At 37.1% G+C, this 13,220-nt stretch overlaps 1 protein-coding gene across 1 annotated transcript in view; it reads right to left on the reverse strand.

The window, feature by feature from the left end:
- Positions 1–1,012: 1,012 nt before the first annotated feature.
- LOC107723956 (anoctamin-3-like) overlaps positions 1,013–13,220 on the reverse strand; it is a 26,002-nt gene continuing 13,794 nt past the window's right edge. Inside the window, exons 7-18 of the mRNA XM_016532686.1 lie at positions 12,228–12,368; positions 10,965–11,129; positions 9,193–9,229; positions 8,941–9,052; positions 8,664–8,721; positions 7,448–7,545; positions 5,101–5,246; positions 4,632–4,784; positions 4,214–4,361; positions 3,571–3,657; positions 3,380–3,485; positions 1,013–1,782 (exon numbers count right to left, since the gene is read on the reverse strand). Coding sequence (XP_016388172.1) covers positions 1,600–1,782; positions 3,380–3,485; positions 3,571–3,657; positions 4,214–4,361; positions 4,632–4,784; positions 5,101–5,246; positions 7,448–7,545; positions 8,664–8,721; positions 8,941–9,052; positions 9,193–9,229; positions 10,965–11,129; positions 12,228–12,368 — 1,434 coding nt within the window. The 3' untranslated portion in view covers positions 1,013–1,599. The remainder of the gene's footprint in view (positions 1,783–3,379; positions 3,486–3,570; positions 3,658–4,213; positions 4,362–4,631; positions 4,785–5,100; positions 5,247–7,447; positions 7,546–8,663; positions 8,722–8,940; positions 9,053–9,192; positions 9,230–10,964; positions 11,130–12,227; positions 12,369–13,220) is intronic.

Here is a 13,220-nt window from a genome sequence, read left to right on the forward strand (position 1 = left end):
CACTGTAATCCATTGATCTCAATGTTGATTATGCTTCACATGGACAAAGCGATGCTGCAATGTACTCTGGCACAGATGTTTGTTGAATATTGAGAAGGCAGGCGGGTCCATTTGCGCTTTCGGAAATCCAATTTATTTCATTTCCACTTGATTTCAAATTAATCCCATTCATCCCATACGCTCAAGACACATTTATATCGACAAAACGCCCCATTTTTCTCTAGTGCAGTGGTTCTCAAACTTCTTTATCCTAATCCATAACTTTGCCAGTAGGGATGGGCATTTTCCAAAAATGTTGCAATCGAATATTTGGGCTCATAAAAAAACGAATATTCAAATATTCGTTTATTTAAATGAGGTTTAATGAGAAAGACGTTATTTTTAATTATCAAGTTTTGTCACGATTTCTGAACAAGCTTATGATTAGCCGTTACACAGCAATGTTCTACAACAATGTTACGTTATATCGCAAGGTTTTATTTTGGTTGAAAATGTGTAAACAAAAAAAAATACATAAAAAAAGCATTCAAGATCAAGCAGAGCAAACGGAAAAATCAAGCAGACTGTGCCAATTACATATAATCGAGTCGGCCTATATTAACTGTGTTTACATTGTTTCACGTATTAATTCTGAGAGAAACAATAATATCCATATGCTCGGGTGAAAGTTTGTTCCTCAGTCTGATAACAATAAGAACGCGCTGACAGTCGTGAATGCAGTAATGGACAGCTGTCTTTCCTCAGTCGACTGTTTGGATTTCATGTGATTTCTCATTGTGGTGGTGATATTATGATAAATCAGTTTCACTAATTCATTTGATCAGAAGTAATTACGTTTTGTCAAATCATTTACTAAGATCATTTAGATCAAAGTAAATCCAAACTTCGAGAGGCAGATGACGACATTCTGTGATCAAATACTATCAACTTGTTAACACGCTCCACAGCGCCACCCAGTGCATTTAGTTATAACTGCTTAGGATTTATCATGGAGTCCCTGCATTTACGGCCAGCAAATCAACACATAGTAAAATTCGAATAGTGTTTTTATTGTTCGAATAATAATTACAGACCGAATATTCGAATGTTCGACTATTCGTGCACACCCCTATTTGCCAGACTGCTTTAATAGCTACTTTTAGCTAATGAACCTAAATGAGACAACAGTTTAAGTAGCCAATCACTACAGTTTGAGAACTACTGCTCTAGTGTGTAAACGCACTCAGCAGGATGAAAGTGTAGGATAATCAGAGGTCTCGGGTAGGGACTGAGAAGAACCTCTTTGGTGCAGAGTACAGCTGCCAACTCCTGGCTCTAAAGGGCCACCCGGAGATCAGGTTTTGACCTCAAACACTGAATACGCTCCCTGGTTTGTCACAGCAATGAAAAGTGGGCAGCCCATGCATGGAGTCAATAAAGCTAGCCGTCCAAGGTAGCAGAACGGTTGTACATGAATGTCTGTGTTCACATATGTGCTGCAGTTGTGCATGTTGCAAAGATGCTTGTTTACCATTCTCAAGTCATTATGTGCTTTTGTGGGTAGTGCGTGTGGTTCTCCAGTGGGCATTTTTTTGTGTGTGTATTTATGGACAGGCATGGCTAAGGCCACTCATGGTGATAACGTTTGCCGTTCTTTTTCCGCTCTTTCTGCAAGTGCTCCAGTTCTGCCTCATACACCATCTCCTGCATCAGGTATTTCTCCCTGCGCATGCGATCACACAGGTCTTTGGGCATGTCTGGAATCATGTGGGCTATGAAGGTCTTAATGCCAAACACCAGGTGCTATGGAAAATATAACAGACAATCAGACAATGGGAAAATCATAAACATGAAATAATCTTAGATTGCATTGCAGTATTGAGAAGTAGCACAATTAGCCTTGTGTGAAGGAAGACCAGTGCCATCATGGTGCCATGACAATGAGCACTTCAGAATCTCAATAATAATAGGTAATTTGGATATTTTTTGCATACTGTTTTAAGAATACTACCTATTTGGACATACTACTCATTTGACTATTTTTCCAACATGAACATATTCTGGTGGTTCTTGGCCAGAATAAGTCATTTTGCCAAGAGTCAAAAAAGAGTCTGGCTCCTGCGATTAGGCTAGTGCGCTAGTGTAGCCGGTTCCTCTCGGCCCACTGCAAGCAGGGCTTGTACAGACGATAGCCGGCATGGGAGTCAGGCATGTTAACAAGTACGCTAAAAACCACAGCCTCTTGTATCAGTGGTTAGTGCAGTGGTTCTTGAGGCCAGGACAGTGAAGTTTATTACCTGCACAATTATCACATACCAGCTGGCCTCCTTTACACTCACCGTCCTAAATCTCACTCTCATCCGGGTCATGGCACCACTGTAACCTGTTCCTCCCAGGTCACTCCAAGTGGGGTCTGAACCAGTGATGGAAGTCAGGCACATTAACAAGGACTCTAACACCGTGTCTACACCGGATGTGACAGCTGTCGTGTTGTGCCGCACAGCACCACAACAGCTAAAGGATGTCTACACTGGAAGCGACAAAGCGTCTGTTTACTGTCTGGGACTTTTGAGGCACTGCACCGTACTGCATCCTGTGTAGACAGCATCACTGATTATAAACGGTTCTATCAAATTATCTTGTCCCGCTCGCGTCTGGTGTAAAGACTGAAGCCTCTAATGTCAGCACTAGTGCACCTCCTGAGGCCAGGGAAGTGAGGTTTACCTGCATAGCCATCTTGTACCAGCTGGCCTCCATTACACTAGAACAGGGGTGTCCAAACTCGGCCCTGGAGGGTCGGTTTCCTGCATAGGTTAGCTTAACACACCTGCCTGGAAGTTTCTAGCATGCCTAGTAAGACCTTGATTAGCTGGTTCAGGTGTGTTTAATTAGGATTGGAGCTAAACTCTGCAGGACAGTGGCGCTCCAGGTCCGAGTTTGGACACCCCTGCACTCGAACCTTGTAACATTTATCAAAGGGCAGGTTTACTTTAATTTAACTACTTAAAACTATGAATAGCTTGTAGCTTTAAAGCTAAAGTTTCCAAGTAGCTTCCCCAAGCCAACATTTCAAGGTGAGGCCAATGTAGGCACGATATGAGCTTGAGGTATGGGCTCAACATGGGTTTGTCCATAGGTTCCTTGTCGGCCCTGTCTGAATAAGCCCCACTTTATGCCTTAAATAAGTTCAATCCCTGGAGTTAAATGGATTTCCATGGGTTCCTTGTCAGTCTTTTCTGAATTAGCCCCAGTAAGGCCTTACTCAGATAGGTCTGACATGAAACCCATTTAGAGCTTAAGCCCATTTTGTGTTTACATTGGCTCCCATAAAATGTTGCCTGACATTGTTGATGGTTTTACTCAAATAAGATTATAAAATATAAAAACGTGAAGCACTGACCTCAAAGACTATGATAAAGGCTAATCTGGCAGCCAAAACATGCCAGAACTGCAGGGTGAACTCATAGGGTTCAGGACTCCATGGAGGCGCTCTGTAATCTCGATACCTGTAGAGGGATATAAGACAAATTTACCTTGAGAGAAAGACAAAAAACAACTGAATAGCATATAATAATATGAATGTTGCAGTACCTGCAGTATCGAGTATGATAACTCCCATTTTTTAATTCACCCATATCAAAAACAGACAAGCTGTTGTTCAAGTATCCTCTTAGACATCTGTGTAAAGACACACAAAACGCAAATACACAGCATTAGTAAAACTGAATTTGGGATTTTGAATGCAACCAATTATGTCTATGTCTAAATACACTGAGTACAATTTGACTTCATGCAGACAATGTCCATAAAAATGTGTCATTTGCAGAATATTCTGTCTTTGTAGTTCCACCTCTTTTTACTGTGGAAATAATCGACATTATAAAATAATTCAACATTAAAAATAGAAAGCCTATCTTTTCCTTACAATGATAATGCACGGTGGTTTAGTTGAAATTAACTGAAAATAATAATACGGGTTGGTATTTGAATTCACATTTCCATGTTTTTTTTTTTCTCTGGTCTTATCTAGCTTAGGCCCCCACAAGCTCATAAAGCTGAATAACTGAATTTCAAAATAATTTCCCAGAAATGCACTGACATGGTGAAGCTGAATCTTTGCAACCACCCATCACCACCAGAGCGGCTAACCAGAGAAATCTTCTCAGCTTTACAATGCACACACCACTGGTGTGTTCGACCTAGTAAGTGCTGCTTGTAATTGCTGCTTTCTTACTTCTCGTGCCGGTAACCCTTGTCCACACAGGGCCCATATTTAAAAGCATAGACAAAGCGAGGGATGTAATCTGAAGTGATGGCAATGACAAAGGCATTTGTTATGACAGCCACAACTCCAATTCCCTCCAGGACACCATGCCAGATTCCTAATTATAAAAAAAATAAAAATAAATTACTGATCTATCAAACCAAAATGTACTCAAATTTACAAGGACAGATTATACATAAATCTATAAAATAATCTGCAACATTAAAAAACATTAAGCATTGACATATCTTGTATATTGTGAATATTCATGCTAACATCCTATATTTACAACAAGCTGCAAATGTAATTACAACAAATGACTGTTGTGTTTCTTGCATTTAGATAGGAATAAACTGACACCAGGCTAATTGAGGGGAAAAGGACCAACCAATATCAGTAGCGCGGGCAGGCATCGGTCTTCTCCACTGCGTGACAAACTTGTAGGCGTCTAATCGGATCTCGATGATGTTATTGAGCAGAGCAAGCAGAGGAGCCAGAGGAAATGCCGCCACAAAGATTGTAGTGAAACCAAACTGCAGAACTGTACAGAAAGCATATCAAACTTGCAGGCCATCTAGATCAGTCTAACAGTTGCTTATTTAGAGCAGAAAACACTGACACAAATGCTTGCCCAATGCATTGCAAGCATGCTGCCCTGTTGAACATACTTACTGTAACGTGTGTTTGTGTTAATGTGGTGGTAACAAAGCAGTTATCAGCAACCTTCAGTTACATTAAATCAGATGTGTTATTTCTAAGGTAGCTGTTGTCTAACTTAGAGAATGTAACTTGCTTCTTCTTCACCATGACAGAAAATTACACACTTCACCAGAGCTCACAATAAGAGCAGAACTCACCCATCTCCAGGTACTCGTCCACCAGGCCGTGTGCGTTCATGGGCTGCAGGTTCCAGTCTCTATCCCACTGCGGCAGCTGTTCTTTACTGTTATTCTGCTCTCCTGCTCGTTTCATCTTACGCCGGGACCACCAGTTCTGCAGCAGTCTGATAGAGGAACAGAAAAAAAATGACTTAAAATTTTTATTTGATAAGTTATAAAGAGTGATGGTTATGTCCGTGGTTATGGTTATGTCCGTATCTAAATAAGCAAGCAACAGAGCAGTACATGTGCTTTACTATGTTAGTCAACACTATTTCTTTAAAGCACAACAAAAGATTATTAAAAAGCAATGATTTAAAATGTACTTTAAAGGAACACTTTTGGACCCACTTTATATTAAGTGTCCTTAACTACTATGTACTTACATTTAAATTAACCATTTGATACGATGCACTTATTGTGTACATACATGTTTTTACATTGTACTTATATTTGAAAATACAGTCCTGTAATTACAACTGTAATTCATTTCTGTAGTTACATCTGTAATTATACTGTTGACCTTACCTCTACCTCTTAAACCTACCCATAGCACCAAACCTGCCCCTAACCTTACCTATATCCCACCTCAATAGCAGCGAAAGTGTTTTGTAATTAAACATGAACACAATAGGAACACTGTACCTAGCAAGTCATTATTTTAATATAAAGTATACAGTATTTAAAGACAACTAATATAAAGTGGGACCAATTTATTTATAGTTATATTTATTATATATTTATTTATAATTGCTGATTGAAGATTGTTCAAAAAATCTTCTGTGTTCCACGAAATAGACAGAATATGGTGAAATAAGTGTAAGTTCATAATAAGTTTTCATTTTTTCTGTGAACAGTGGTAGAGAGAACAGTAATGATAATCTAAACTAATGTCCCTCATCATGGTTTGCTGATGGTCTGTTAAGTACACTCTGTTGTCGAGGCTCTTTCTGATGAGGCATACATTTCTCTCTGTACTGCAGGGTTGGCAAAATCAGCCAGCCGTGAACGCAGTGGACTGGAACTGAGGACAAACACTTCCTGTTTTGGCTAATAATTGAGTAACACAGACCTCTGTGTTCATACACTCAATAACAAAGTCAGATCTTATGAAATAATGTATATATTTAACAACATTAAAATGTACTACAAAGAAAGATGACAAAGAGAAATCTGTATGACTGCTGTTTAGGTTTAGGTGTTAAGAAAGAACCAATAAAATCAAACAAAATGCAATTTACCCCATCCTGGAGGAAAAAGGGGTGTATCAAGAGTTGATTGGCCAAGTAAGACTCCAATTACAAGCAGTTTGACACAATAAGTATCTTTCAAAATCTACGTGAAATATGCCACCTGTATTGTGAATATACACACTATACGATACATGTGTGATTATAACATGATAGGTGAGAGGCTGAATAGAATTCCATTGGTTAAATCGGCAATAAAACATTTAGGTTGTTAGCAAGCTGTTTTATAGCCTCAGCCTCCAACAGACCATTCATCAATTATTTTATGCATACTGCACACCAGATTCCAATTTGCAGTTGCAATTTGTTTTAATTTGCTGGTGTTTATTTAATTTGTGGGAGAGAACAGTCATTATTGCACACATTATACCAGTTCCAATTTTTTTGAAGGGCACTTAAAATGAATTGTTTTCTCTTTGTCTGCTTGTCATCTTTGACATTACAGCTCAGGATAGCTTGTGAAAGTCTTGGTTAGCTAGCTGAGAATGCCCAGTTATTTTTCACATTAATATTGTTGTAGTCCAGAGATGTCATGTGATACAGACATGGATACACGGAGTCCAGCAGTATTTACTTTTCTCTATTGTTGTACAAGTGGAACGTTGTGGTTGGTGATATGTGTCCCGCCCCTCCTCCACTGTGATTGGACGACATTGATGAGTTCTGTGTTTTACCCAAAGTTGAGCATTTTTCAAATCTTGGCAACCAGAAAAAATGCCAAGCACACAGTGTGAAATAGATGCTCACCGCTTTGTCATGCTGCTGCCGTTTTTTGCATTAGAAACACTACTGTGGCTAAAGAGCTTACTCATACTGGTGGATTAACCATTACAGAAACTAATTATTTTGGTAATCACCAAGTTAGGTGTTTTTAGAATCGACAGAATAAGCCACTGTGGATGAGATGTTAGAGAGCTTGAAACATATGACCCAAGAACAGTGAAAAGATTTCCCCAGTTATCGCAATCATTTATAAATCTTGTCTGGATGTTTAAAGATACTGCAGGAGGGCCTCATGTTTCATGGCCTCCCCAGGCCTGCCTCTCTGACGCCACTGTGTGTCTGCTGATACTCACGGGTAGCCCAGCTCCATGAAGTTATTCCAGATCTGTTTCAACACCATAATCACTCCCATCTGTAGGCACAAGTCGATCAGACAACCACTGGGATGACACTAAGAGAGAGAGAGAGAAAAAGCATAAATATTTTGGTTGCCCTTGTGAAATAGAAGTGCACTTTAGCACACTTTAAAAAGAGTACTTATTATTAAAAAAAAATGTAAAAGAATGAACTTAAGTGCAAACTGAATGTAATGTTTTCTGACACTTAACTGCATGTTAATTGCAATTAAATGAAAATGTATTATGCAGTTTTGTATAGTCAAAATTGATATCAAATGCATTTAATATAATTTTAGTGTTTTATTTTTTATTTATTTATTTTTTGACACTAAAATAGGACTTAAATTCACCTCTGTATTATGGTGATGGTAATGGTGAAGTTGCAATTTAGTTCATTTAAAATATAGGGCACTATCATATAGTGCCCTATCAAATATAGGGCACTATCTCTTTCGAAGCTATCTCTTTATTTATTCCTTCTCTTTCTAGCTTGTACTTATTTGAACAATGTCTAAAAACTTGGTATTACAAGCACTTCCTGTATCTGTTTGCCTCTTTAAGAAGAATCGCTTTATGGATCCCCCAATTGTAAGTCGCTTTGGATAAAAGCGTCTGCTAAATGACTAAATGTAAATGTAAATCATACACTCGGCGCAATGCGGCACCAGGCACGACGCAAGTGTTTTTTGCTATTGAATAAATGAATAAAATATCAAAACAAATGTACTTTTATAAGCACAAAAAATGATTAAAGTTATTTAAAATGTACTTTAAATTAAAACTTTTCATTTGGCAAGTGGACTTTTTAAAACTGTGTTAAAGTCATGAAAGTGTACTCTCGCTTTAATTACACTTAAGTGGCATTAAAATTATACTGTCTGCAAGTACAGTTCTTAAGTTAAGATTTCTAAGTTTTAAAATTCAATACAATTAACCACACTTCTTTTTTCACAAGGGTGGTTTTCATCATATTACATGATCTAAAACAGTACACTAATGTTATGAGCAGCCACGGTTGCAATGATGAGGCAATTATGAGAGCGTCTGCACAGAATAATGACAATTTTTATTGAAATTTCATGGCAGTTGCGTAACTGAGGCAGATATTTGATCGTGCCGGAGGGCAATAATAAAAGTGTGAGAGGACACATTACGGCCTCATCTCACCCACCTCCTCCATCCTCCACCGGTTAAACAGCTTATTATAGTCACCCGGCCTGCCAGCAAACCTGCGGAATACACACACATCACAACAACACACGTGAAATTAGCTTTGAAATTCAATTAGCCAGGCTATTGTGGGGGAGGCGTTTGCGTTAGCGCCATAGAGTTCCTGTATGAGTTGATGGCAAACAGATCTCAAGTGGTATAATCTGGGCAAATGAAAGCAGCAACAGCAAGTAAACCAAGCACTGAATAATTCATCAACTAGGTCAAGAGTTGCTTACCTTCCTAAAAAGAAAGCTATGTAGAAGGTCGAGCTGTTGAGATTGACGAACTGGAAGAGGAACATCTTGAGGGCAAAGCTGTTTTCCCATTCTGACTCTGTCCGTGGGTGTTCTAGGTCACAAGTCAACATGTTAAAATCATTAGGGAGCAAAGCACTGCATGGTACAGGCGTGAGGAAAGTTTCTCACAGCATGAAGACTGCCAGAATTTCACCCTCAATCAATAGTGATCTTGACTGAATCAATACTTACCCAGGTTTGTAAGTAGGTAGGCCACTTTCTCATAGACCTGGTGGGTTAAAGGAATTTGACTCAGTACCATTATAGACTAGGCTGAAAATATGAAATGAAAAACCTTTTGCAAGCGATTTACAGACTATGCCATTAATGATGAATTTAATACATGGTTTATACTAATCAAAAGGATGTTAGTATAACATACACTACCACCCAAATTTTTTTTTAAAGAAATTAATAATTTTATTCAATAATTATGCATGCATAATGTAAATGTATAGTGTATGATTTATAATGTGTAGTGTAATGTAAATAAATGTACAATGTTACAAATTATTTCTATTTTAAAACAAGCTGCCCTTTTGAACTTTGTTTATCAAAGCATCCTAAAAAATGTATCACAGGTTCCATAAAAATATGAAGCATCACAATTGTTTTCAGCATTGATAATAATCAGAAATGTTTCTTGAGCAGCAAATCAGCATATTAGAGTGATTTCTGAAGGGTCATGTGACACTGAAGACTGGAGTAATGATGCTGAAAATGCAGCACTGCAACACAGGAATAACAATATATTACAATAGAAAACTGTTAAATTGTAATATTTTTGAGCAGACTTAGTGAGCATCTTCTTTCAAAAAAAAAAAAAAAAAAGACCAACCCCAAACTTTTGAAAGTTAATTTAAGTCGCTATATTTACATATATTAAGTTGCAATGTTATTAGAGAAAGTAGCATTTCCATCCCTGTCTTCAGGAAAATAAAATCGTCACACTGGTGCCACATAGAAATGGAAATTAAGTTGTAACTGCTCGGGAAGTCACTCTTTTATTGAATTGAATTAATGACTTGCTGTTTTAAGGATGCAGACAAAACACTGTAATAACATTTATGTTTGCTAGCAACCGTCTTACATTTTATGTCTGGGCGCGTCAGTATGTAATAGTAGTCAATCATTTCGATGATTTCATTTTGAAGCTCTGGCATTTCAGAATAATATCTGAGATGCTATGAAATGAGAAATGTAAAAAAAAAATAAAAAAATAAATGCAAATGTCAAATGACTTTTTTTGCATAGCCATGGAACCACTTGGATTATATAACAATGCTGAAAAAATGGGAATGTATTTTATTTAAAATCTGTATTATTATTACTGACAGTATCATCAAATATTCCTAATTGTACCATTCCAGGAGAGAGAGAAAATATCAGTTTACATTTTCACAAGGAGTTTTATTTTGCATTAAAGTATTTATTTTACTTTGTACTAATGTTTTTATTGCTTCAAAGTGTATTTTGCTTTCATTTAAGTTCTTGTGGCAAAGCCTTCCAAAAATGTGTTTCTCTTTTTGTTGAGAAATGTAAAAAAAAAAAAATAAATAAATGCAAATGTCAAATGACTTTTTTTGCATAGCCATGGAACCACTTGGATTATATAACTATGCTGAAAAAATGGGAATGTATTTTATTTAAAATCTGTATTATTATTACTGACAGTATCATCAAATATTCCTAATTGTACCATTCCAGGAGAGAGAGAAAATATCAGTTTACATTTTCACAAGGAGTTTTATTTTGCATTAAAGTATTTATTTTACTTTGTACTAATGTTTTTATTGCTTCAAAGTGTATTTTGCTTTCATTTAAGTTCTTGTGGCAAAGCCTTCCAAAAATGTGTTTCTCTTTTTGTGTGAAACGTCAGTGTAAAAAGTTTTGTGTAAAAGTTTTCCTTATTGTGCCTCTCTCTGGTGTGAAGAGGCCTTCGGGACTAGAGAAAAGACACTAACCACATTCAGAGACATGATGATCATGAAGTTGATGCAGACTCCAGTGCCTGAGGTGGCGAACTGCCAGTTCTTCTTCACAAACTCCCACTGAAAGGAAGCAAACTTCTCCATGGCAATGAGCCGGAACACCACCACGGCAAACACGGCTGTCAGGACCAGAGAGATCTGGAAGAAAGATGACGAGAGGTGAACAGGGTGGAATGCTTGAAATGGATGGATATATATTGGAATCTTGCAGAAGTTTCCCTTTACAAAGTTAGATATAGTTTTGATATGCATTGCCTTTTAATTCAGGGCCACCGGAGGGAGACAGTTATTTATGGTAGTGCAGCTGTGTGAGCTAACTTTAATCAACTAAAAATCAAATAATAATAAAAAAAAAGTTCATTTTAATTTAAAATGTTCTTTGGAGCTACAAACAGGGTTCAGAACTGAAAATAATGGAATGCTGGAACTGATGGATGATTTTCATGACGCTTGCATTCTTTTGCCTGTGTGGATGAAACACTGGCATAAAATATGAATCATACCATGTACAAATGCATCTTATAAGGTGTCAGCTGTGCACAAAAATCTACAATCCTACACTCTAAAAAATGCTGGGTTGTTTCAACCCAGCTTTGGGTCAAATATGGACTAACCCAACTTTTGGGTTAAAAATTTAATGTAAAAATTTTACCCACCAGTTGGTTTAGCCCATATTTGACCCAAAGTTGGGTTGAAACAACCCAGCATTTTTTAGAGTGTACCTTTTCATGGTATGCACACAGATGTGGTGTACATGATTTGGCTTTTGTGTAATTACAGTGTAATTACACAAATGAATATCGAGTAATATTAGTTATTTCATAACGGGCTACTGAGAGCATTACATTCAATAAGTACTGTTTTCTAAATATTTTCCATTCCTTCATCCGCAAAATCACTAAAATAATTGGGTAATGCTTAGTTTTACAGTACCCTTGTTACACGTTACATGTACTGTATTTACTATAGTAATAACACTAAATTATGAACAATAACAAGCAACTAAACAAAAACTAAGCTTTACCCTAAGACTAATGTTAATTAGTTATTTCTACAAGGACTTCTTAAAATAAACCAGTGTTTGTGAAATTGTCAAGGAACAAAAATAAATCGAATTGGAAATGAAACCAGAATTGTTGAATTCCATACAATTCTTGTCCCAATTTGCATGACGGGTAGTGATAATTCTGATCTGCTTGTTCTATCTTTGGGGATATTTTGAACACAGAATCCTACCATGAAAAAGATTCCCGAAACAGACACCATGAGTCGGCTGAGTTTGTCTGTGAAGGGCTGGAAGGGGTCTGGTTTCCCTGAGATGGCGTTTACTCTCTCCTTCCGGGAGTATTTGGCTTCAAACTGGGGCCGTAGCTCCTCCTTTTTTAAAAAACAAAACAAAACAACAACAACAACATCATATTACTCATGAAACAATTGGTTGAAGATATTTTTACAGATCTCATGAATGATTCTCATCACATCATCATCTGTTTTGGTTGGACATGATGTCAATTCAGAGGCTGTTTACATATTCCACAATATGACAGTTAAATATAGAAGAGACTGTATACAGCAGCAGTTCTCAAACTTTTTTAGGCCAATTATCACGTCTGATCAAGTCACACCATCCAAGTATCACCTAATCAGCACCACACTGTGAATGTAAGAACATAGGCTACATATTAGAAACACAAAAATATAATAGGACTGGCTCACTTAAAAATTAAAATTCTGTCATTATTTACTCTGCCTATTGTCTTTCCAAACCCAAATATCATCCTTTCTTTCATAGAGCACAAAAGAAGATATTTTCAAGACCGTTCATGCTCCGCTTTTCCATAGCATATAGCAGAGAGCATATAGTGATCTGGCACTGCTAAGCTCTAAAATAGAAAAAAAGCACTATAAATGTAACATAAATATACAGGTGCATCTCAATAAATTAGAATGTCGTGGAAAAGTTCATTTATTTCAGTAATTCAACTCAAATTGTGAAACTCGTGTATTAAATAAATTCAATGCACACAGACTGAAATAGTTTAAGTCTTTGGTTCTTTTAATTGTGATGATTTTGGCTCACATTTAACAAAAACCCACCAACTCACTATCTCAACAAATTAGAATACTCCATAAGACCAATAAAAAAAAACATTTTTAATGAATTGTTGGCCTTCTGGAAAGTATGTTAATTTACTGTACATGTACTCAATACTTGGTAGGAGCTCCTTT

The sequence above is a fragment of the Sinocyclocheilus rhinocerous genome, unplaced genomic scaffold (genome assembly GCF_001515625.1).
Source record: "Sinocyclocheilus rhinocerous isolate Xijiao unplaced genomic scaffold, SAMN03320098_v1.1 scaffold63, whole genome shotgun sequence".
Classification (NCBI taxonomy): Eukaryota; Metazoa; Chordata; class Actinopteri; order Cypriniformes; family Cyprinidae; genus Sinocyclocheilus; species Sinocyclocheilus rhinocerous.